Consider the following 23,531-nt stretch of genomic DNA (forward strand, 5'->3'; position numbering starts at 1 on the left):
AACCAGAGGAGACACAGACCTAACAACCGTGCAGGCACTTGGCTATGGAAAAGACTGCAACAGCCTTTCAGCTATCTGATATAGCTCCGGCCATTTGTCTTTGGTGTAATCCCTAGACTTCCTCCATAATCTGCCCATGAGAGTCAGCACACAGAATCACTAACCAAGCAGAAATATCACTTGAGCTGAGGATCAGGGCTGTCTGAGGATCTGCGTGGATTTGGCTCATTACTGAAGAGTGTGGGCTGCTCAGGTTTATTTGCCTGGTCTGTGCATCACCCGCAGGAAAGTAGTGTCTGTCAGGGAGGGAAGGGGGAGTGTTCAATACCCACCTTTTCCCAATGATCTGCGCGTAGGTCTTCACTAGGTAGTCTGATATATTGCGGCCTGTCAGATTCTGGAGGATGTCAGCCGTGTCTTGCTCACGCTGGTGTCACCAGTGAAAACACAGATAAATGCTCATCAGAAAACACAGGTGCTGAATGAAACGAATCTTGTGCAATGCTGCATGCAAGAATCACACTTAGACACTCTGCTCCTTGTGAGCATTCCTTTCTGCAGTACCACTGAGCTCCCTCCTACCTGTGGGGGTGGCAGGCCACCTGCACCAGGGGGGCACACAGGCAGCATCTTCTTGATCTTCTCACTGCTACACTCGCAAGATGGGGAAGGATTCTCCATGCTCCAGTTGCCTTTCAGGAAGATGTCCAGGACTGACTCTGGGACTGAAGCGGTCGTCCATTCCTTCTGCCCTACAGTGCAAGGAGTGTCTCTGTGTTTGGAAAGAGGCAAGAAAAAAAGCAGTATAAGACAAGTAAGATGGCCTTTGCTTACAAGACATTTAAAGATCAAACTCCACAGTCCTCAGAAGAGGCAGTGTATTTCTCAAAGGAGCTTGACCTCACTAAGACAAACAGCTCAGAGCAACAGATCAGACTCTGTAGCTTTTAACAGATCCCACTGCCAAAGAAACTGAGGCTGGCCAACACTGAGTAGTGCCAGACACTTTGTATTATAATGAAGTGCTCTGTTCCAGTCCCAGTAGGAATGCTGTCCAGAGTTCAGGGAGTATCTGGAGAATGCTCTTAGTCAAGTGGTTTAGTTAGAAGTCCTCCAAGAAGCAGACAGTTGGGCTTGGTGATTTTCATGGGTTTCTTCCAACTTGAGATATCCTGTGATTTTAAGATCACAGCAGACAATCTTCTTGGATGAGTCCCTGGATAATACTTCTGCCTCTAGGGCATCAAAACACTGCTCTTCCCCAAGGTAGCTTTCTTCTCATGGCCCATTGGCAGAATAGCTCAGCTTTCATGCCTGCTATGAAGGATGCAGCTTACTTTCCACCACTGGCCAGTATATCAGACACCCTGCCTCCCTCCCCCTCCTCCTGTGAACATGAGCTGCACGTCTTCTGAACACACCATCTTGGACTCTTGGAGTGTATACCTCTTCTACATTAACAGACTAGATCTTCAGTGACTTGCCCAGCCACACACCAAGTCAGGTGGCAGAGTTAGGAAACAACACAAATGCTGTCTGGCTCTCCACTCCTTTTGCTGGTGTTTGTGGGCTGCTAACTCAGGTTTCTAATGCAGCTGGAAACAAAGGATTATGGAGTGGAAACTACAGTCAACAACACACAGCAACATATATAGGTCCTTTACCATGTTCAGAACTGAACAGTAATTTGAGTAATTTGCTCTCTCCTTTCCATCTCTGTCAGCGAGGACTTGCACTCAAACCTCACTTTCTCTCCAGACTGAGGGCTGGCAACTTTTAAAAAGGTTCTGAGCAGAAAAACTGAATATAATGACAGCTCTTCCGGCTTAAATCCTGCTTTGGCCATACATTACTATAATTTCCTAAAGTAAGCTAGAGTTACCAGGGATGTGCTTCCTGTTCCCAGACCAGAATTCCACTTACGGGATGGAATGTCCCTGCATACAGCGTGTCCCAAAGCCCGGCTTATCAAGAAGGGCGTCCAAAAGCTTGTGAGTGCCTGCATCTTCTGGAGCATCGTTGCTATGGGAACAGCAGAAAAACACTATCAGTCAGTGTGGTAACAAGCACACAGCAAAAGAAGCAACAGAGCAAGGCCAAGAGCACAGTGAAAGGATGTGGGTGGGGGATCTGCCCTTGAAGAATGCTTGGACTAAGAGCACATACACATTCCAAATCTTTGTATGCAGAATTAGGAGTCGCAGTGTCATTCAGAAAGGATATGGCCTTGCCTGTGCATAGAGCTGGAATTTAAAGGTCGAAGAAGAAAACACCATGACTTTCTCTTAAAATGTACTTCTGAGATAAGCACAAACCCAAACCAACCTATTAAGGAACTCTAACTCAAGTTTGCAAAGAACATAATTTATAGGCCACCCAAAACATACCTAATAAAAGTGTACTGCTCATCATACATCCAGGGTTGTAATTCCAGGCTGGGATACTTCCCAAAAGGAGGAACAATGAGGCTGAACATGAGAGCAATACACACAAAGACAGCTGGTAGCACAATCTGAAATTGCAAGGAAAAAACAAGTCCTTTTTTTAAGAAAATATTTCCAGAGGCATCAGGAATTATGTATGAATCACTTATTGGATCAGAACTTTTTCAAAGTTTCCCAGGAATACCTCTGCTGTTTACACCAAAGCAGTGGTAGACACCAATGCAAGATATATCTTGGCATTCAATCAGGGAATTCACTTCAGGTGCAGAGGATTTAGCTTGCAAATGCTGTTCTCAAGGGCAAAATTACATTCTGCTGTGCAAGAATCCTGTAAACACATGGTTTATCATGCAACTCCTTGCACAGGTCTCCTTCTGCCCACACAGTGAAGTGAAGGCTAATTTTGGTTATCTGCATTCCCTTGAGGTTTTTAGCCCACCATCAGCTCAGACTACAACATACAGTCCAGAGCTGAACCTGCTGAGGGACTCTGCTCATGTTAGAGGCTCTCACCTGGGCAAAAAAGCCTTTCCGGCTTCTCTTAGCAATGAGCATCCTCTTCCACAACAGAGCCATGAACTGCTGCTGGGTGAGCTTCCAGCCCTTCATCTGGTAGGAGCCTTTCCCATCCATGCCACTGAGAAGGTCCGTCTCTCTGGATTCTGCTAACAAGAAGAAATCAACCTCATTCAAAAGTTCAGAGATTCTCTCTGTGCTGAAGGCAGAAGGTGATGGCTGGAGTAATCACTCTCATTCACCAAAAGAAAAAAAAAGCATAGTCAGCAGCAATAACAACAGAAATTTACATGAATGTATTTTTTCCCTTATCTCTGAGCTTTGAATGGGAGGATTGAGCAGGCTGTGCATACTTCATTGTCCCCTATTCCTAAAGGCAAATACATCACCCACTCCTTTGGCAGTCTCAGCCTTCAGATCTGCAGTACTTAAAATACGAAAGAGCATCCACAGGAAGAAAACAGGCTTGAACTCTAGCAATACCTGGATCTATGTCTGAGTCATTAGGATCAAATGCATCATCTTCTGTAAATGGACGAAGGCAGCTCTGTCTGTCTCCAAACACACGTCTGTTCCTTCTGGCTGGCAATGTACCATCTGAAAATAATGCAGTTACAGTTAGCTGAACTGCTTCAGTTAATCTCCAGCTAGCCCCAGAAAAACCAAAGCAATGTAATTTTCATTTTACATGTCTCCCATTTGCAAACTGAAGAGCTGATCTGGAGTGACTTCAGTGCAGGCAAAAGCAACACCAAGACTGTCAATCTGAAATGGGCCATGATTTATGTATCATACTTTGTGTCATGTCCCAGAAACAACTTCTAGTGCACTTGATGCCTTTTTTTTTCTCTCCAGGTGAACAGCAGGCGGCTCTTTTGAAAAAAACTCTCATTTGCTACATGAGAGTTGTATGTAGTCATGTGACTGCAAGTGCAATTTGCTGTTATGAGCACTCAGTGCAGTGATCTGCTCTCAGAGAAAGTAATTTGGACCCTACTGTGGTCTGATATGTCAGGAGGTCTTCAGAGCAGATAACAGTGTCAAGTCAAGTAATTTTCAATATACTCTAACACTAGAAACTCTTCACTACAACAAAATAAACATGCTACCAACTGAGTCAATTGACTTTTACAGCACATAAAAGCATGCATTAATACACTAAACCCAGCTACTTCATGTCATTAAAAATACTAGGACAGAAGAGCTTCAGTTCAGTCTCAATCAGGGTCTGTCAGACCTTGGCACGTGTCACAACTGTAGGGTACAACTATACCCACCTGAGGTTTCTGCATCCACACCACTATCATCAGCCACTTTCAGGAAGATCTGAAAAGGAATGGTAAGTGACAGTGAAAATTAGAAGAGGAGAGATATTGCGGGTACTGCTTCAAAAGATGCTATGTGAGACTGGCAGGTGAAACAAGAGAACTTAGTTTATCCTCTACATGATGGAGATGTGCATTTTGTGGCTTGTCTCCAGTTTCCAGGAGTCAGACTGCTACCAGCTGTTCCCCCTTTCCAATATCAGTTCTCAGGCCATCTCAAACATGAGCTCTTTCCCATGTCTCAGAAATAGACCTAGTAACTAAACTTGGTGAATCTCGTATTTCTCCATTGCTCTTGCTTGAATAGGCACCTTCATGGAGCTTGACCCATGGACTCTCCTAAACCAGAAATAACCCGTTTTCAAATTGAGATAACAACCAAGGTCTTCAGAGCCGTGAAGGACCTAGAGGGCAACCTCAGTAGGTGACAACACCACTGTTTCAGCTTTCCTTATCATTCTTTAAAAATAAACAAATAAAGATCCACACAGAGATAATGTGCATGATGCTCCTGTGATAAAGAGACCTGGCAGCAGGAACACAGTCACATGGAACAAACCTGAAACCATAAAAAAATCCCTGACAAGGGCATACGTCTGAATTGTTTACCTAACATATGTATCCAGTACTGAAATACATTTTCAGCTAATGCAACACAAAGCACCCCTAAAAATAATTCAGATATTAGAAGCCAAATCAGGGGCCAACCTACACATGATATCTCAGCAAAGTGCAGGTGAGTACACAGGACCTGTCCATGCTTGCGTGTACCACACTGCAGTTTTTAATGCACACCTCTATGAGCACACACACAGGGCAGAAGACAATCTGTTTTGGAGAGGAATGCAAAGCTGTCTGTTCTGTCAATTTTTACAGGAAGCAATAAGGCTTCATCTCATTCTTAATTCTGTCATTATTTGTTCTGCCTAGTTTAGGACAAACAGGAATCAGCAGCTCACTAACCTCCTCCAGAGTAGTTTCAGAGATGCCATAGCTGGAAATGCCAAGATCAGAAAGACGGTCATCAATTTCGTGGAACAGCTCCACAAAAGCTCCCTCTTTAGCAGCTTTGTATGGCAAGACATAGGTTAATTCATGACCTATGTCCTCCACCAGTCTTGCCTCAGGAACATGTTTTGTAATGAGATTTGAAATTGCAGAGACATCTAGAAAAAAAAAAACAGATATAAAAGATAGTTCTGTTCTGGTTACTGTTCATTATGTGGAAAAAAGAGCTCAGCCTTAAAAACCCTGCCAGAAGAAAAGGAGGACAAATAAGACATCTCTGGAAAGAAGCTCATTTCCATGAAAAGGCTCATTTCTTTTTAATGTAACACAAGCCTGGATAAAAGCCTGGACCAAAGCCTGGCTATACTTTCTATGTGCACAACTCGGGAGAGCTTGTACATGCTACAGGAAGACCAGCAAACAAATCACTGATATACAGCTCACCAACGTTATATATTGCTAATAGGCCAAGCAACTACATAGTATTTACTTATTAACTCTCAGGACAGCTTGAATTCAAAATGGCTCCCTCCGGAAAAGCATTCAATATTTTAAATACCACCACTGTGAATTTAATAATTGTCCCAAGACTGTAGCTACATAAGAGAGACAAGGTTAAGGCAGCTGTCCAACACGAGCTACACAGCATTGTCAACTGGGATTCAATCTTAAATGTTTTTCCAAGCCTCACCTATTGTCAATGTGTCACTTTCATGGTCACTGCCAAGGCCAGCATCAGAGCTGCTCTGGGAGACACTGTCATCCTGGTTGCAAATGAGAAGACAAACATTATTTCCTGCTGTTTATTCAAAATGGGGTCCACCAGATGCTACACTCTAAATGTTCAATCAAATGCTGCAGATGGTGACATAGCACTGCAAAGGCTAAAACAGAAGTAAGAGATCACGGGTATAGAAGTGAATGTTACAAAACATGTGGAGTACACTTTTGTATCTCTCTGATCAGCTTGGGACCACTGGCACTGAAAGAAACAACGGAAAGGTATATCCCATGCAACAGTTTAACTAGACATGGTCTGGCACAGTACCGAAGGAACAGGTAACAGTTCTTTCAAAGAACAAGGGATTTTCCTTAGAGACATTCTACCATGGAAAATCTTAGCTGCTGCTTCCAAAAATCCTGAGATTTAATGAAGAAAGAATAAACAAGAGCAGAAAAGGCCAGCTGTACCTTTTTCAGATAGGAAACTGTGCTGCTGCTGTTTCGGCAGGAGCTCAGAGAGGAATCCACATCCTTTTTGACCAGGGTCAAATAATAGCCTGTTCCCAGCTGGTTCTTCAGGAAGAGAGAAGAGCCAACACAGCAGAGCTTGCCATGAGAAATGATGGCAATCCGGTCCCCCAGAATGTCTGCCTCATCCATGTGGTGTGTGGAGAGAATGATAGTGCGACCTGGAAGACAGCAAGGAAGACATGGCTGGTAAGTCAAACAAACCTGTGTTGCCACGCCAGAGCCACAATCACCTGCATCTTGCCATGAAGTTGGTGCCACAAGTTTGGCTCCTTTGAACGTGACTAGGAGTATGGAGAAGATTCACAACTGCTGTCATGGGTTTATTCTCCCCACTCTCCGCTGGCTCTTGTCGTGCTCAGCAAAGGCAGGTTTAATTTCATGTCTGCAAGGTTGGTTGCATGGAGCAGAACTGCTGAACACCAAGGGTGATTTTCTGACTTTACCTGCTCTCCCTCATAACCCAGTAAAAATTTTTTTTCATGAATTCGGACACGAATAGGAGAAGAAAGGAATACGGATGAGAGATCTAAGCATCCCTGTCCTGCATTGTCTTTGTTCATTCCTTGGTGCAGGCAACAATAAATTTGTGAAGACATATTGCTATTTTGACAACGGTCATAAATCAGATTGATTTTCTTTTGCCTTCCACTATGCATTTATTAAGGGTAGAGAAAAAGATGACATACCTTGCCGATACTTCAAAAGCAGTTCCCATATTCCTCTGCGAGAATAAGGATCCACGCCAGCTGTAGGCTCATCCAGAATGACAACCTTGGAGCCACCGACAAATGCTAAGGCAACAGAGAGCTTCCTCTGCATGCCACCTATCAGGCACAAGAAGAAAGAGGTGCTCAGGCTGATGCAGAGGTGAGTAAAATAGCAATGTTTGCATCATGGTGGATAATAAGCTCTCTGAAAGAAAGTACACTGAGGAGAACAAGCACTGCTGCTGTTTCAGGCCTTCAGGGTCCCACCACTTTCTGGACAGTGGATAACTCATCTGAATAGTCTCTCCTCAGTGGAATCTAACTCTCCTCCTATTGCACAGAACCACACCTTGCATGCTCTTCCTTAAGTTAATTATACTGTCTCAACACCAGGGGTAGCAAATCACCAGCTTGGAGGCCTGAGGATCTGGAACACAGGTCTCCCAGAGCCTGAGTTGCAGAAGTAAGTCCCCATGAGACTTCCATGGAAGTGTTCCAGAGGCAAGGAATTATATTGCATTCCTTAATACTAAAGTCAACCATGGTCATCTTCTCTCCCTCCCCGAAGTCAAATGTGCAATCTGTACTGATACTTGAGTAAGACAAAGACATCTCAGTCTCTCTAGTAATCCGGTACAGACGGATACAGATACTGCCCCTCCTGAACAATGAAGGACACTCCAGGTCACCAATTGAAGGGGCAGAAGTCAGCATAAGGAATGCATGTACGGCTCACAAACAGCAAGAGACTTGGAGACTGTGGTCCAAGCCACTCTCACCTAAACTCATAAACCCCAGATATAATAGTAAGCTTTGGACAAAACACAGCAAATGCAACCGAACTATGTCATGATGGAAATAAATAGAAAATACTCAGAAAGTGACTTGTTATGGCCATTAGATAGCCTGAGACTGTGCAAAATTGTGATGTTTACTAAGATACATTGATTAGCTACTTAATAAATAACTAATTTCCTTAAGTGTTTAATTGCATAGTATTCTATACTATAATTCTATATATAATTGCAGGATCCCATCAAGGTCCATAATACAGCCTGTGCAAGAGCCAATGGAGTTTTTCTGACGCTGAGAAATATAAGAGATCTGAACCTACCAGAGAGCCTGCTGGTCCTAGCTTTCAGTTTGTGAGGCAAACCAACATCTGTTGCCATCTGCTCCATCTCCTCTTTCACCTTCTTTTCCGGCAGCCCTTTGAGCCGAGCATAGAACCAGATGTGCTCCTCCACAGTCAGCCTAGGGAACAAATGCAGCCTCAGGGCACAGTTGAAAGCATCATGCTGGGATTCATCCCTTTTATTAGCATTACTGCAGCCATTTCTGTTTGCTCAGAAAAACATCTTTTAAGCCTGAGGTTTCATGAAGGAGCCACAGACTGTGCACACTCAGCTTGGGCCTGACTTTAGAGTGTGACTCTATTCAGCACCCATGTAAATATTCCTTTTTTAAGGGTGCTTGACAGTACCACAAACAACCCAAATCACTAGGCACCGAGGAAACACTTGGCCTGAGCAGAGTAGATTATTAACAGACATGAAAGATGAAAGTACAAGCTCTTGCTGGTCATTCCCAGGCAATTAGGAATGTGCTAACAAACAATGTTCCTGTACCGCTCTCACACCACCCCACTGTCTCACACCATGCATACACAGAAAAAGGATTGTCAAAGCTGAAAGCCCACTGCTGTATCCTAGAGGACCCAAACATCTGTTGGATAGCACCAGTCCTGTGTCTCCCAGATGATACTCACAAGTCAAACAGCACATTGTGCTGTGGACAGACACCCAGGTTCTGCCTGATGGTGCTAAGCTCAGAGCGGATATCTTTGCCCAGGATGAAGGCTGTACCCGAAGTTGGGGGGAATAAGCCAGTCAAAATAGACCTGAAAGAAAAATAGAACAAATCAGAAGGTTCCACCACTAGGGAACAGTGAATGGCTGAATTAAGAGCAGAAAAGTCAAGAAAGTAGCCTGAAAAACATCTCACTAATGGATTTTAAATAAACCAAATCAGCTCCAGTGGTGATCAAAGAACACCCACATGGCTGCTAGAAGGAAAGACTTTTTTCCCTCTAAAAGTTTCTTGTTCTTTCAGTACCAACTTGCTTTTTTTCACTGGTAAATCAGAATCATAAATGGCATTACTACAAAATGCCACCTACAGATTCATTTGACCCAGCCTCAATCTGAACCCCCCTGTGTTGTGCTGTATCTGTAAGGCAGCAGCACAACTAGATTAAACCAAGCAGAGGTACTCTAGTCTGCACCAACTTGCACACTGCAGTTCTATGGCTACCTTTACTATATGGATAGGAATTGCAGTATTCAGTCACTTCCCTACTGTCTTTAATCATTATTTTGTTCTTACATAGTAGTGGTTTTCCCTGCTCCATTATGCCCAAGAAAGGAGGTGATTTGTCCTTCATAGAAGTTAAGTGTAAGACCATCTACAGCAACTTTCTTGCCATCACGGTAAACCTTGACCAGGTTCTGGATGGAAACACCAAGACTCAGATGCACTGGCTCTTCCTCCTTGCAGACTGGAAGAAAACACAACGAAGTAGAGAGATACGATAGATTTTAACAGAAATTGCATGGCGGTTTTAATAGACATCACATTCCCCCAAGCCTGTGAAGAAATGAGCTATACAAAGAACTGACCACATTTCTTCCTCAGACACAAGAATTTTCCACAGAAGCTATCATTTAGCTGTTTTCTCTCTCCTGGGCTAACCTGAGAGCTGGAGATTGCCAGTGTTACCAAGGTCAACAAAAATACAAGCACTTATCAACTCCATGAGCCTGGACTACCAGCTGCACTAAGGTGGGCAAAGTACCTTGCGATTATCTGGATGCACCCACCTGATAAGCATACCCAAACTATGACAACGAAAGGGTGACCAATTTCACCTATCCATGCCAGTACTGCTTCTGCTGTCCTTGGACTCTCATTTCAGAAAAAGACCTTAACACTTCACTTAAAGACTTGTGTCCAGCACTTACCTTCTGAAGACCCCTTCTGGTCAGGATGGAGGTGCTGCCTGTCCTGTGGTTCCTCCCCGAACCAATAGGACTTTGTGAAAGGAAAGTACCAGGGTCTGGGAATCCCATACTGGCCTAAAAAGAAAAGCATTATGTAAGCCTGAATGCATCTGTCCCTTTTCTTTCATTATCTTTCCTGACAAGAAGAGAAGTACTCCACCGCCAGATGAGGCAGGACTAAGAAGAAATCTTTCTATATGAAGACGCTGACAGACTCTGGGTAAGAGACATCTAACTTCACATTAGGGTTAAAAACCCTATGCTGAAAGGTGCTAAGTAGCACGTGGTACTGATGCTCTTAATTCCTCCCTTGCAGCACAGTCTGTGAACTTCAGAGGAGGGAACAAGTGAAGCACAGCAAAGCTTCTGGGGCTAGATCAGCCATGGGCACAATGGGGTCATGCTTCTGTGCTGGGCAACACTCACTGCTAGCAGCAAGCAACAACCTTGCTCTGATGCTCCATGACCTTTTTACAGCTCTGCTTAAAAATAGGTCAAATTTGCACCTTAGCAAGTGAAAAGGGCAAAAATATTTATTTGAAAGCCTTAAGACATGATTATCTCTCAAAAGTAGATCTCACCTGGGAAGACAGATTCAATGTACCACGTCATGACTCCATACAGGAAGGTATCAAACAGCATCATGACAGCTGATGTGGTGATGCTAAAGCCATCTTCTTCCAATGGGCTCTCAAAGAAGTTGTCCCACTGAACACCAACTCCCTGCTCCTCAAAGAGTGCAAAGTACTCGCAACCAAAACCAAAGGCTACTGGAGACAGCAGGCTCTGAAAATGGGAGGCATGAACACACACTGAATCTTTTACATCTACTCTCCAGCTAGTCATCTCAGTAGCATGAGGCTAACGGACATTGTCCATATGAAAAGTCAAAAGTTCCAAGACTGCCACTGTATTTGCAGATACGGAATGGCAGATTTGGTCTAGGTTCCAAGAGGCCTGAAATCTCCACTGGAGCTCCATCCAGAATTGTTTTGTTTCCCTATCTTCTTTCCCTTACTCTTTGGATTTTCCTGCAAAGGAACAGGCTGCTAACAGGTAAGAAGTGCTATGCAGAGGAAAGGCAGTTGGTTCCTTCAGCCTGCATGTCTGGGGATACAGTATCACAGCATACAGAGACCAAAGCAACTTAGTCCAGCTGCATTACTTCTACTTCCAAAGCCAACAAAACCCTCCCAGCAGCTTCTACCAGGTTCAGTAAACCTCTTTATTAAGCCCAACCCTGACAGACTCTTACAGTGAAAATTAAGCTCCCACTGCCACTTCCCCCCTTGAAACAGTGTCCAGTTAGAGAGCTGCTGAGTGCCAGACTGGTGGAGACCCTGGTGGTGCCCAGGAGAGTTTCACTGAGACTCACCGCAAAAATCTTGAGTGAGAAGCTGATGTGGTCCTGCCAGGCAACACACAACACATAAGGTAGGTACAGTGTGAAGTAGACAATGCCCCCACAGGCAGCTGCCAGGTTGGCCCTGGAGAATAGGGTGCTGATGAGGAAGCACTGGAGGATAGTCACAACGCCGAAGATTGAGAGGAAAATGAACACCACACTAGGATCGCTGTAAGGCAGCAGATTCCCCATCTGGCAGGAGAACAAAAAGTGCATCAGGTTTTGAAAGGGCTCTCCAAGGCACCTCTGTTATAGCAACTCTGCAGAGCTGCTGCTCAGGGCTTCCTGCAATTTGCATAACAGCCTTCCCAGAAGTGAGGGCTGTACCAGAGGCATCTTTTCAAGAGAACTGAATCTACAACACTCCTGCCTGCTGTTTTCAGCCACATGCTCCTGTTGCTCCAAAATCCTGTTTCCAAAAAGTGACTGGTCAACACATACCCACAAACTCCTCCCCAGTGTGTCAGTGCAGACCACTGCCTAGCAGGCCCTAAAGGCTCTAGAGTCTGCTGCCACCGACCCAACCAGGAAACTCACCTTCAGGATCAGCACCAGTAGTCCTGCACTCATCAGGAGAGGGACAAGGCTGCTAATGAACCAGCTTAACCAAAGGATGCCATTGTCAAGTCCCATAATCCTCATTGTTTCTTTCAGCCGGGCTTCCTTCTCATACACAATGCCCTTAATTATCACAGCCACTGAGTAGATCCAAGCTAGTGTCATGAAGAGAGGCATGGAGCGGCTCATGACACGCAGGAATCTGAGAAAATGAAGGAAAGGGGCCAGGAAAACTGAGTGAGAAACATCACTGCAACTTCATATACCCTTCAAGGGCTATCAGAGCATGGTGATAGCTAAGGATTCACTGCACAAAGCAGCTGATGTGCAAAGCCTGACACAGGATCCATGTCTCACCATGAGGTGAGGCAGATAGATTTGGAGCACATCTCCAGTTAGGAGTGGGAGCTGGAGCTGCAACTGTCACTCAGTGAAAGAGCGGATACAAAGAGCTGCCTTGCTTGGGGACTGCTCTCCATTTCTCTCTTTCTCCTCTCCTGTGCCTATCTGTCTGCTTTTTTCCCCCAACGCTATTTTTGCTTGCATCACGTGTGGGGATATGGTCACACCTCAGGAAGGTACTTTGTATGTTCAACTCCAGTACTCACAATCCCTCTCCTGGACAGGACTCTGCAAGTCATTACATATTCTAAATCCTCCATGCAGGTGCCCTAATTCTAGGGATTAAGAACACTACGGAGATTGCCTCCACACTGATAATAGGGATATAAACCATGCCTGAGGAGAGACAAAAGCCCATGCCTCCCAAGCTCCTCCTCCTGGGAGCTTTTGAAGCAGCCTGCATACATACATGTCATCCACATAGCATGGGTAGGGCATCTGCTGCACGTAAACTCCTGTCTTCTTCTCCGTGCCCGTCTGAACCCTGATGATGGCCTGTTCTACCACATCCTGCAGGTAGACAAAGCCTCCCCAGACATAGCGCATGTCCTCAAAGGGGTCAGCACGGGGACCAGGATCCCAGTACCTGCACCATGGGAACAAGACCTTTCCATCAGAAATCCTCCTCACCCCATCCTTTGTAAGAACTTGATCATAAGGCAGGATGTCAGGGCTCACCCATCCTTGATCTTGTTGGTCCTTTCCACATTATCAATGTCCATGCGTATCTTGTATTTCACATGCTGAGGAAGGTCTGTGCTGTCAGGAGCTATTCCAGTGAAGACTATGCCAGCCCAGAACCTCCTTTCATCCAGAAGCTCCAAGGACTTGTTAATGAGCCGGACTTCTGTGGGCACAGGCTCCAGTTTGTCCAAGTTGACACACTAAACAGGGACAGAATTGGAAACATTTAAGGCATACACTGCCAAATCATAATGTACTTTGTTTACTTGTGGGGTGGAGGGAAACAAGAGAACATGCCAATGGTAATGTCACTCCCAAGAAAAAGACAACAGCATCAGACTATTTTGCAATAGTTTGTTGTAGTCCATAAAGTTGTTACTGCAAGAGTTGTCACTGCTTCCTGCTTGACAGTCACCTACCAGTCAAATACATATCACTGAGAAATACCCCAGCAAAGGTATTTTCTGTACAAGAGGCTAACACTGCAGTATTACCTACAAGATCTCATCCAAATATCAATTTCCATAAATAGTCTTATTTCATCTGTTACCAATAAATCAAGTCTGATTCAAAGCCTCTAAATATCAATGGAGAGACCTGAAGGCTTTGGACCAGGCCATTAACAGGCCATGGACTGTTTCTGCTTGCACTCATCTCCCAAGCTGATGTGGCAAAAAGTAGAACTAATTTTGTTCCCTCAGTTTAAAGCAGCTGCTAGCTTCACCAAAGTCCCCAGCTAAACCTCAGACTGAAGCTACACTACGCATACTGAAGCTGCTACACTGCTGGAGACAGCAGCAGCTTTCAGTCACTCGGTAACAGAAGGGCAGAAAACCACGCGCAGAGACAAAAGCAAAGACTTCAAAAACAAGGTCTACAGTTAGTTTCCTACATCTATACTTAATCATCTGAATAAATCTTAGTTTTCTCACATGCTACTCAGCCCTACTAATGCCTGGTTGTATCTAGAAAATGGATGGAGGAAAATCTGTCTTCCCTTTCCAGAACACCCACCTGCTTGAATGAAGATCAAGCTGCTGCCCTCCCCCTCACCTTGCCCACACTAACAGGATCTCACCTCCATGAAGCGGGAGATGGTCTGTATAGCCCGGTCTGTCTCATTGAAGGCATCCACCCAGGTGTACACAGAGCCATTTTCTGTCTCAAAGTCCTCTGGACTGTTTGACAGGAAACGGGCAACATCCTCCACTGTCCAGTTGGAAGCTGGCAAGTGCAGATTCCAGAGGGCTTTGCCTTTCAGCAATGTCTGCAGGTATTTTGTTTCCAAAGAAGAAAGAGTTGTGAGAAGTAATGTTAGATTCCTCTCTCATAATAAAAACAAGCACTACAGGGGAAACAGCTGTTAAAAACGCGCAGGTAGAGGCCCTCTGTACGGAGAGGAGCAGCCCAGTGGTGTTCTTGCCATCATCCTTCCCTTTGAGAAGGATGTGCCTCCCCTGGTACAGCTACACCACGTCGGTGTGCTTTGCAGGCTGGCTAGCTGGCTTGCTCCATGTCCTGCCACCCCTCTTCCAAGGAGAGGGCAGCAGAGAGCCATGCACAGCTCTGCACCCCACACATGCAAACCAGGGAGATGCTTGCTCAGCAGAAATGCATTTGCCCACTACTGGTTGCCTAGCTCTGCTCAATTCTGCCAGAAAAATCTCTCCTCCTGGCTGGGATGGAGAGTGACTGAGGCATGGCTGAAGGCTCAACAGTCACTGTGCCGAGCAGAAATACCAGCACCAGAGGCCAGGTGATTTTTGTATTTTTTTGTGCTCCCAGGGCTGGCTGAAGCAGCCTGTATGGCCATGATGTCCTGCCTTTGTCCTCCTGTCTGGGACAGTGGTTTCTTCACCCAGTTTAAGCTAGCTTTCTGAGGCCAGGCTGCTGTATGCACAATGCCTAGCACAAATGCACTGAAGCAGAAACCAGTCCACTGGGTAGATAATATAAGGCCAGGCAGAAAGGGAAGAGTAATTGTAAATGATACAGGTGAACTGAAGTCTAAGAGATAAAAAGAAAAACCTGCACAAGAGAGAAAACTACAAAAGTTCTTATGATTAAGAACAGGAAGTGGATTTTTTGCCACAACAAAAATGAAAGAGAGGTAAACAGCTTCCCCATACTCTGCTGTTACCACCAAACCAGAAAGCAGCGGGTCACAATTACAAAAACAGCTTTGCAAAGTGGAAAAGCAGAACAGACCAAGCTAGCAAAGGAAAACATACAAAAAGGAAATCAAAGCAAACAGGAATTGGATGTGCTGTGCTCTCTTCTCATTTGGTCTCCAAGGATAACTTCTGCCACCATGCCTGCAGGGCTCAACTTCATCTTGTTTAAGTCCAGCGTTAAAGCTCCTTAACCCTAGGGGCATGTGTCGCCCTTCCTGAATTTCAAGGGACATTAGCATCAAGCTAGAAGTGGCAGGGATGGGCAAGCAAAGCACTTTCCTCTCCCTCAGCAGGAATAAATATGACAAACAGATTGTACAACCCAGAAAGTTGAGAGGTGATGGCCGGTGCAGAAGCACGGCAGCTGAAGAGGATGCTGCCTGGGAGCTGCCAAGGCACTAGCAACGAAGTACTCCTGCTTGTGTGAATGTCAACAGGTGATAACAAAAGGACCTCTGTTACTACACTGGTGCAGAGAAGATTGCTGGGAAGATCAATAATTCACTACCAGAGGCAACAGGGTTAACAAGCAACATAAAATATAAAAAAGCCCAGGGCTCAGTAAAATAACAAAAAAATAGGAGCAACATTCACTTTTCAGAGGACATAATGGTAAATCAATGTTTTGGACCTCGACTTGCTGCCTGAACTTTGTAACAATCTGTTCAACTGTCTCTGGTGCTCTAGCATGTCATGTTGATGGAGAAGTACAACAGGGCAGGTCATAGATTATTCATCAGAGTGTTACACTGGGGTAAAAAAGGAATGAATTTCAAGGTTGGTAAGATCTGGGGAGGTCTCTGTACACAAGGAGGTGCACTGTGATACCCAACCGTGTTGCAGAGGCAGCTGGAAAAACTACTCTGAAGTGGTCCTCTGAAGTGGTCCCTTTGTTTCTTGATGCCAGTTTTACATCACTGTGCTGCCAAAGACATCAGGTGCAAAGATCTCCCCTCAGAGCTGCACCTGAGGAACCATGGGGATGTGCTCATGACACATTAGGGCAACACTGTGGACAGAATAGTACATTTTCCAACAGAACCAGATTAGAATTTGGTATAAAATGTGCACTGCTCCTGTTTGCAGGAGACTGTTCTGTGAAGGAAGGAATGCCAAGCATAATGCAAGATCAGTATAATCATAATCTCTTTCAAGAAGGGATCCCATCCATAATATTTATCTGTCCTATTCTGCACTAAAGTACCATCTAAAAATAAATATTTCATCACTTATTACAAAAAATAACATTGGTGGCTCTGGCAAGGACAGAATACTGACCCGAATAAGATCCATTTCCTGACTACTTTCCATAAATGTCCAAATCTTTGGGCTTATCTCCTCCCACATTCCCCCGAGGTCACGAAACACACCCAGCTCCTGGAATGTCCTGTTCACCTGTCACAAAGAGGAGAGGAAGGTTATTTCCAAAAGCTGGCAGAGACCCATCATGGGCTGAGAGGGTGCATGGAACCCTCAACAGTAAGCGCATGGGAGGTGAGAGATTAGGGAGGCTGTGCTTTTGTCTTTCTAGGCTTGTGTTTGGGTCCAATTTAACTAGAGAGGATCAGCTGCACAGCCAGAGGACATAGCTAATGCTACATTATCAGAGGACAGGGCTAGAGTTACCTCAGACATGACCTTCCTTACAGCTGGCGTATCTGGTGTGTACAAGATCTTCCCAATCAGCAAGGGCTTCAAAGCCCTCCAGATAATCCTGGAAAGCGGGCTGGATTCCAAGTTCTTCATTAGCTCATTGCAGTAGGGTGCTGAGGAAGAGTACAAAGGTGAGTGGCTGAACAGCACATAATGCATAGACCTTCAAGAAAAATCAAAGCTGAGAGCAAAGCATTTTTCAGACAAACACCCGCCTTTACTGCAAAGCTCCACAAAAAGCCCCTTTTAGAACAAGCCTGCACAGTGAACAAGGAGCAACCAGGTAGCCTCCAACACTAAGAGCCACAGTACTAGTTCTGCAACACTCCCACAACCCCAACGTACGGCACAAACAAAATTTGACCAGAAAATGTCAGATTTCTAGAGGCTGCACGTGACTGTGCTCCCTCTCCCACTAAAGTAGGTCCACTGCACAGCTTTCTGTGGATTCTACAGAAGATCCTTGGGAGACTCTGCAAGTTGATATCTTACTGGCCTTAAGGGCATATGCAGGACAATATGCTCATGTCTTTCTGAAACAGCAGTCCCTCAGGACCACCTGCTTTCATCTGTGGAAGTTTGGAAAACATTAGTGATGACAATCATGAAGTAGATGGGACCTCAGAGCATGGCATTGTTACACTTACTTGTGGAGTTATCATAGAAGCTAATCACATCATCTTCAGTGCTGTTGCCTCCAAACAATGCTTTGTAATTGTTATCCTCATACCAGTTGAGGGATTTAATTTTGAGCCCTCCACCTTCAGGATGGCCGCACACAATGCGTGACACAGCCTGATAGATCTGTGTAGAGGAGTTTGAGGCATTCACATTGGTCAGGAACATCACCTCTTGCCTCATGTCACTCCAACTCTTCATGCTCAGCAGCTGGAGGCGAAGGGCAGAGAAAAGAAGCAAGTATCGAACAAGATTAGTAAAAGGAGAAGTTCTTTCCAGACTTTTGAACAGGTCAGAATCCCCTTGAACACAACATCAAGGGTAAGAACCAGGGAAAACATTTCCCTACCACCACCACTGTAGAAGACTGTAGAGGGAAGTCTCTTCTGTGCAAGTATTTGGAATATATCCTTGCCAAATTCTTTACTCTTGAGTTTTCTCCTCCAGTGCTGTGGGTGGTTCCTAGCCTCCCTGCCCTCTAACATGGGAGCTGCTTGTCCTCCTGGTTGCACAATGGCTTACATTCCAGTGGAGTACCCTCACAAGGACAGGTGGGGTGGGGTACTTCGAGTCAGAATAGGAATTAAAGGAACAACACCAAGTGACTGCAGCTCATGGGTAACAAACTGGATGAGCCACAGGCCACAGCAGTGTCACCTGGCACAATTCCACCAAGCTTCCACTGATTTACACCAAGCAGCCAGTCTGACCTCCCAGATTGGCATCACTTATCCCTGCCCCAGAAACTCCTTGCCCCATTGTCAACAGCATTCCCAGAAAATCCCTGAAAACAAGCCCTGCTGCACGCAGGAGCCTGAATCACAGCACAAATTTTGTACACAACTAGTCACAGCAAGGAACCTTCTCCCATCCAGCTGACCTGACACCAGGCCTGAGGTGACAACATACAACCAGCCAGAACGAGTAGTACCTCCAGACTCATTTGAGTGGCACAAGCCAGACAATATGCCTGCGATGTGTCATGGACAAAAGCACCCTGCCCTTCGCCTGAGATACTCACTGCATTAATGCTGCCATGGCCAAGCTCACCACTACAGGAAAAGCAACACAGCCGCATGAGCACTGTTTTCATGCCACACTGGAGTGTTGCTTTGAGACCCCCTATCTTGAGATGTCAGAACATCACCTCTTTGATGGTGACAATAAGTGGATGTTATGAAGAAATAAGACAAAGGCAAGAATCTAGGATATTTCCTCTAAGTAACCCTCAAGATTCCATTTCTTTTCAGCTCAAGGAACTTCTATTTCCTAAGCCTCAATGAATTTCTTCCACGGTAAACTAGAATTTAGAACATCCACAAGTATTTAACATCCAATATCACAGGAAAGAACTTTTCTCTCCTTACTTGGCTATGGTTAGCTCCATTTGGTGTCATGTGGTTTTGGTTTTTGTTTTTACTGCAAGAGACAGTGAACATTCAATCTCTGTATCTTCTTCATGTGCCACTCAACTCTATAGGTCTCTGTCATATCCCCAACTCATCTCTTTTGCAAGCTGGACAGTCTCAGCCTATTCCCTTACTCCTTTTGTGAAAGCCATTATACTTCTAACTGGCCTTCTCTGAATGTTATTCTAGTTATGCTATCTGCTTTCAGAAAACAAGAGCCTAGATCTGTGTTCTGTATCAAAGGGTTTTTATAGTATCATGGTGAAATGCTATAGCTGGTTCTCTATCCCTTTTTAAGTATTTCTAGAATTTTATCTGATTTCTTGACTGTTGCTGAAATATCAGAGGACATTAACTTGGATATTCTTACTGTGCTGTGCAGAATAGGCACATGCACTAAACAGGGTAAGCAGAGCTGCTGAGACCTATTTGTAACTGCTCATTAACTGCATCTGAGAAACAACTTTAGATGCTGTGCTCCAACTGCCCTGTTTTCAGAGAGACAATAACAGAGTCAAAGACCATCTGCCACTCTTCCTCACTGTGCACTCATCTGTCACCTTTGTTTAAATAAAATGCAGATAACCAAAGTCTAAGACAGCTGGTAAAGCCAGCCAGCAACAATGCTGAAAGCAGCAGTGCGCTGGAACAATTCAATCCAAGTTCACCCAAGGAAAGCACACTCAAGAATATTTGGCCTTACAGTGGGAGGTAAACCTGACCCTTTGTGTGATCCATCTGTAGCACCGTGCATGTTTTAGATGTGCCAACATCTGGAGAAAAATTCTTGATGCCAAACAACAGCTACTACGTGTCACCTACACAAGGAGCCTCTATCTTCAGATGGCTAAGAGCACATGACACACTGATATAATGGAAGACAGCTGTGAGAGCAGCAAAAGCCCGAGTGCAAATGTCCGGATTGACTGACTCAAGTGTACTTTCATTTCCTTGCTATTCACTGCTGCCTTTGCCTGCAGCCTGGTGCCAACCTGGCTCCACAGCTTCACGGTGAACTACAGGACACCAGCATCATGGAACATGAATGAAAACCATCGCACAACCATTTTTGTTTGTTATGTATGTTCATGCAGAATTTTGCATTTGATGATTCCTCACCCAAAAGGCCAAGGCTACATTTCAGGTGTGACACTTTGAGTGTGCAATTCAAAGGGATCCCTTGGGAAGATTTTTGGTATCTTAGGTAAACCAGCTTATTTTTGCCCAGCAAAAAGGCAGCTGCTTTAGCTAAAGTATCATAAAATCCCTAACATGATGAACAAAGGTATTCAAACAGGAAGTGCCTCTAATTCCCATGAATATATGAAGTGCTAACCATCTTAAAGAGGGATTGCATTTGCAAATATTTTTCTACATATTATTTTGAAACACTTTGAGCAAGAAACTTTGTTTCTTTCGCACCAGCATCTTTACAATTTACATACAGAGCAGATCTTTTTACACCTCTAGAAGAAAATATGTCAAAGGTGAAGGGTGACTAAACTATTTGTTTTTCTCAGCCATCAGACCTGGTTCCCTAAGTGTTTCTAAATAGTTGTCCTTGCTCTTGGTGTTGAATCTGCCCTCCTAGAAGTTGAGTTAAAGAGTCCAAGGACACAGATCAAATCAATCCCCATACTCCAAGGCAAATATTTTGTTCAGACCATTTTCTAATTAAAATTCCCTGCTAGAAAGGCTCCTAGACATGGCACAAACAATAGTTCTCTCACCCCCTCAAGCTGCTGCCCTTTGAAACAAGAGAGCAAGTCCCTCCTTTTCACACAGAAATCAGCCTGACAGACAATAAGAAGTAACTTTCGGTCAAGCCATCTGGAGCAGCTCATGCTGTACACAGAGTGAAAAGCTGCCTTTGTTTGCACAGCAGGGCAGAATAAAAGGTAGTCCTACCCAAAACAGCTGCCAAGCAAAAGGCACATTACCCTGGGACGTTTTCGGCCACATCAGCAAACTGAGTATCACGTGGTTTCAATTATTTTTATCCCAGACAAGAAGAAAAGCCAAGCTTAAATGACGTAACAGGAAACAGCTGTAGTCAAACTCTGAAGGGTGGCCTCCCCGCGAGCAGCAAAAGCTCTTCCATAGCCCTAACTGAAGGCGATTCTGGAATTGCCTTGATTCCAGCGCACAGGAGGCTGCTCAGCAGGCTGCAGGGCTGGGGAGGGTGCGTGCCAGGAATTGTTGGCTGGCAGGGCGCAGGCTCCCGGCAGCTGCCCCTCCGTGGGAGTGAGGCTCAGGCTAACCTGGAGTGACCCGCTCTTGTGCATGCTGCCCGAGGTTACTGCCGTTCACTCTCGCCCTGATGCAGAGACGGAAGACTAGCGAAGGGAGGAGGAGGCAGCATTGTTTAGCTCAGATGGAGGCGGCGGCACTGTTTAGCTTAGATGGTTGTGATTTCTGCTTCAGGGAGAGAATGTTTTTGACTAATAGCAGCACTTCAAAGTCAGAGCCAGACAAAAAAAAAAATCAGGATAAGTTTCTGGCTCAACATCCCCACCCTACCCCTCAGATTTGGGCTTCCCATTCATACTTAGGTACGCCGGGCTTTTTCTTCTTAATCCATCATTTCACCTGCAAAAACAAATACTTGGAGTCCCTAGAATGCCAATTTGACTGTGCAAATCACTGTCTATGTTTTGTGTTGTGATGTCATTGTGCTGAGTGCCCCACAAGACTGGAAAATGATCTCCGGCCCAAAAAGCAAGACAGATAAAGAGGAAACAGTAGCCTACAGCTACTAATTAAAATTGTAACAGTCACAGCACCTTTTACACATGCCATACCTTCACTCAACACAAAACCCAGTAGATAAAACCAAGTAATAACCTCGATGTGACTTGGCAACTGGAGGGAAAAAAATATAAAGGAAAGCCTCAACATGCAGCTTGCAAGGCACTATCTGGCAGCAGAAGTACTGCAAGCCTAACCATTGCACACTGCTGGGAAGGCAGAACACCACAGAAAGTGTCCTAATTCCTGTTATGGTATTCATAACTTGAAGTGCCAAGAGGTTGCAAAGTGCATGCTGCCTGCACTGACACAAGGAAAACAGCCGTAGGATGGGGCAGTTCCAAAACAAGGCAAGGATTTGACTTTGAGTTGCATCTTGTACTTGATCACAGGCTAAGATAACAACCCCAGTGATGCATTCTCCCAACACAAAGGCTCTTCTTACCTCTTTAACAAGCTTCCCAATGCTTTCTCTCAAAGTTTCCACAGTTTCTGACAGATCCCACAAGGAAGAATTGAAAGAAAGTTGTCTCTGCAAGAAGAGAGAAAAGGAAACTAGAAGTTATTGCAAAGCCCAAATGAAATTAAACTCTTGTAAACATTCTTGTACAGAGCAGCTAGGACTGTTTACATCGGTGGGGAAGATGGAGCTGGCTTTCTGTGTAACCTTGAACTGAAAATACCACGGGCTTCTGCACCCTGCAATGTGATAGGATCACCCCTTTCTTCATAGGTAAAGGACACAGATGCCATAATTAGAACCATACCAACAAAATGCTAAATGCATGCACATACACTTACAATGCAAAGGGTGGCCTGCATTCCAGGTCACAAAACAAGAACAGTCTACAGGATGTGAAATCCTGCAAGCCAGTGCTAAGAAGGGAATGCAAGATCACTACAGCGGGGGAAAAGACAGTTTGGTGGGAACAAGTTTTCAGATACCAGAGACTGCACAGATACCAGCTCAGACACAAAAGAACTCCCTAATGCCGTGTACATTATCATCACTCAAGTCCTCCCATCAGGCCTTGATGCTCTTTATCCAAACCAAGAGTGTATTTCAAAACAATCAGCTTCCAGGAAATAGCTGGCATGCACTGTCACCAAAGAACAAGACTGACAGGCTTCCAGAAGTGGAAGGCATAGCTTTCAGGAAACTATTTGCTCTAGCAGGAAGTCACATTGAAGACAACTCCTTGTTTCCAATTGCTCTAAATGTAACTGGTAGCCTGGAGTTTGGTTAGTGGGGTTCTTTTTCCCTTCCATTCACGTATCTGGATTATCTTGCATGGAAAACGTTTGGGCACAATCCTTGTTTCAAAGGAATGAAGACCAAAATAAATTCCTAAGATTTCACATTAGTGGCTCCATCCTGCAGCATTTGAAAGCATACTAAAGTTACAGAGTTGCAACACAAAGATGAACAGCCAAGGCCCTTGATTTTAGTACACATCTTTTGAGCTGAATCTCTTCCTTTTCACATCTTTCCTGGGGCAATTTCTGG

At 44.8% G+C, this 23,531-nt stretch overlaps 1 protein-coding gene across 2 annotated transcripts in view; it reads right to left on the minus strand.

Moving 5' to 3' along the window:
- ABCA1 (ATP binding cassette subfamily A member 1) overlaps positions 1-23,531 on the minus strand; it is an 89,465-nt gene that overhangs the window by 13,522 nt on the left and 52,412 nt on the right. The window contains exons 8-32 of one of the 2 annotated variants that reach the window (XM_088156217.1): positions 22,470-22,556; positions 17,837-18,077; positions 17,163-17,302; positions 16,815-16,931; positions 14,441-14,629; positions 13,357-13,562; positions 13,088-13,264; positions 12,256-12,478; positions 11,689-11,910; positions 10,895-11,099; positions 10,275-10,388; positions 9,640-9,811; positions 9,023-9,154; positions 8,369-8,508; positions 7,234-7,371; positions 6,485-6,705; positions 5,985-6,057; positions 5,249-5,451; positions 4,238-4,286; positions 3,444-3,557; positions 2,958-3,106; positions 2,388-2,512; positions 1,924-2,022; positions 583-772; positions 333-427 (exon numbers count right to left, since the gene is read on the minus strand). In XM_088156217.1, the coding sequence (XP_088012343.1) occupies positions 333-427; positions 583-772; positions 1,924-2,022; positions 2,388-2,512; positions 2,958-3,106; positions 3,444-3,557; positions 4,238-4,286; positions 5,249-5,451; positions 5,985-6,057; positions 6,485-6,705; positions 7,234-7,371; positions 8,369-8,508; positions 9,023-9,154; positions 9,640-9,811; positions 10,275-10,388; positions 10,895-11,099; positions 11,689-11,910; positions 12,256-12,478; positions 13,088-13,264; positions 13,357-13,562; positions 14,441-14,629; positions 16,815-16,931; positions 17,163-17,302; positions 17,837-18,077; positions 22,470-22,556 (3,821 nt within the window). Of the gene's footprint in view, positions 1-332; positions 428-582; positions 773-1,923; positions 2,023-2,387; positions 2,513-2,957; positions 3,110-3,443; positions 3,558-4,237; positions 4,287-5,248; positions 5,452-5,984; positions 6,058-6,484; positions 6,706-7,233; positions 7,372-8,368; positions 8,509-9,022; positions 9,155-9,639; positions 9,812-10,274; positions 10,389-10,894; positions 11,100-11,688; positions 11,911-12,255; positions 12,479-13,087; positions 13,265-13,356; positions 13,563-14,440; positions 14,630-16,814; positions 16,932-17,162; positions 17,303-17,836; positions 18,078-22,469; positions 22,557-23,531 lie in introns of both variants that reach the window. The other variant, XM_014882373.2, reaches the window with a different exon arrangement.

The sequence above is a fragment of the Sturnus vulgaris genome, chromosome Z, assembly GCF_052056855.1.
Source record: "Sturnus vulgaris isolate bStuVul1 chromosome Z, bStuVul1.hap1, whole genome shotgun sequence".
NCBI classification, from domain to species: Eukaryota; Metazoa; Chordata; class Aves; order Passeriformes; family Sturnidae; genus Sturnus; species Sturnus vulgaris.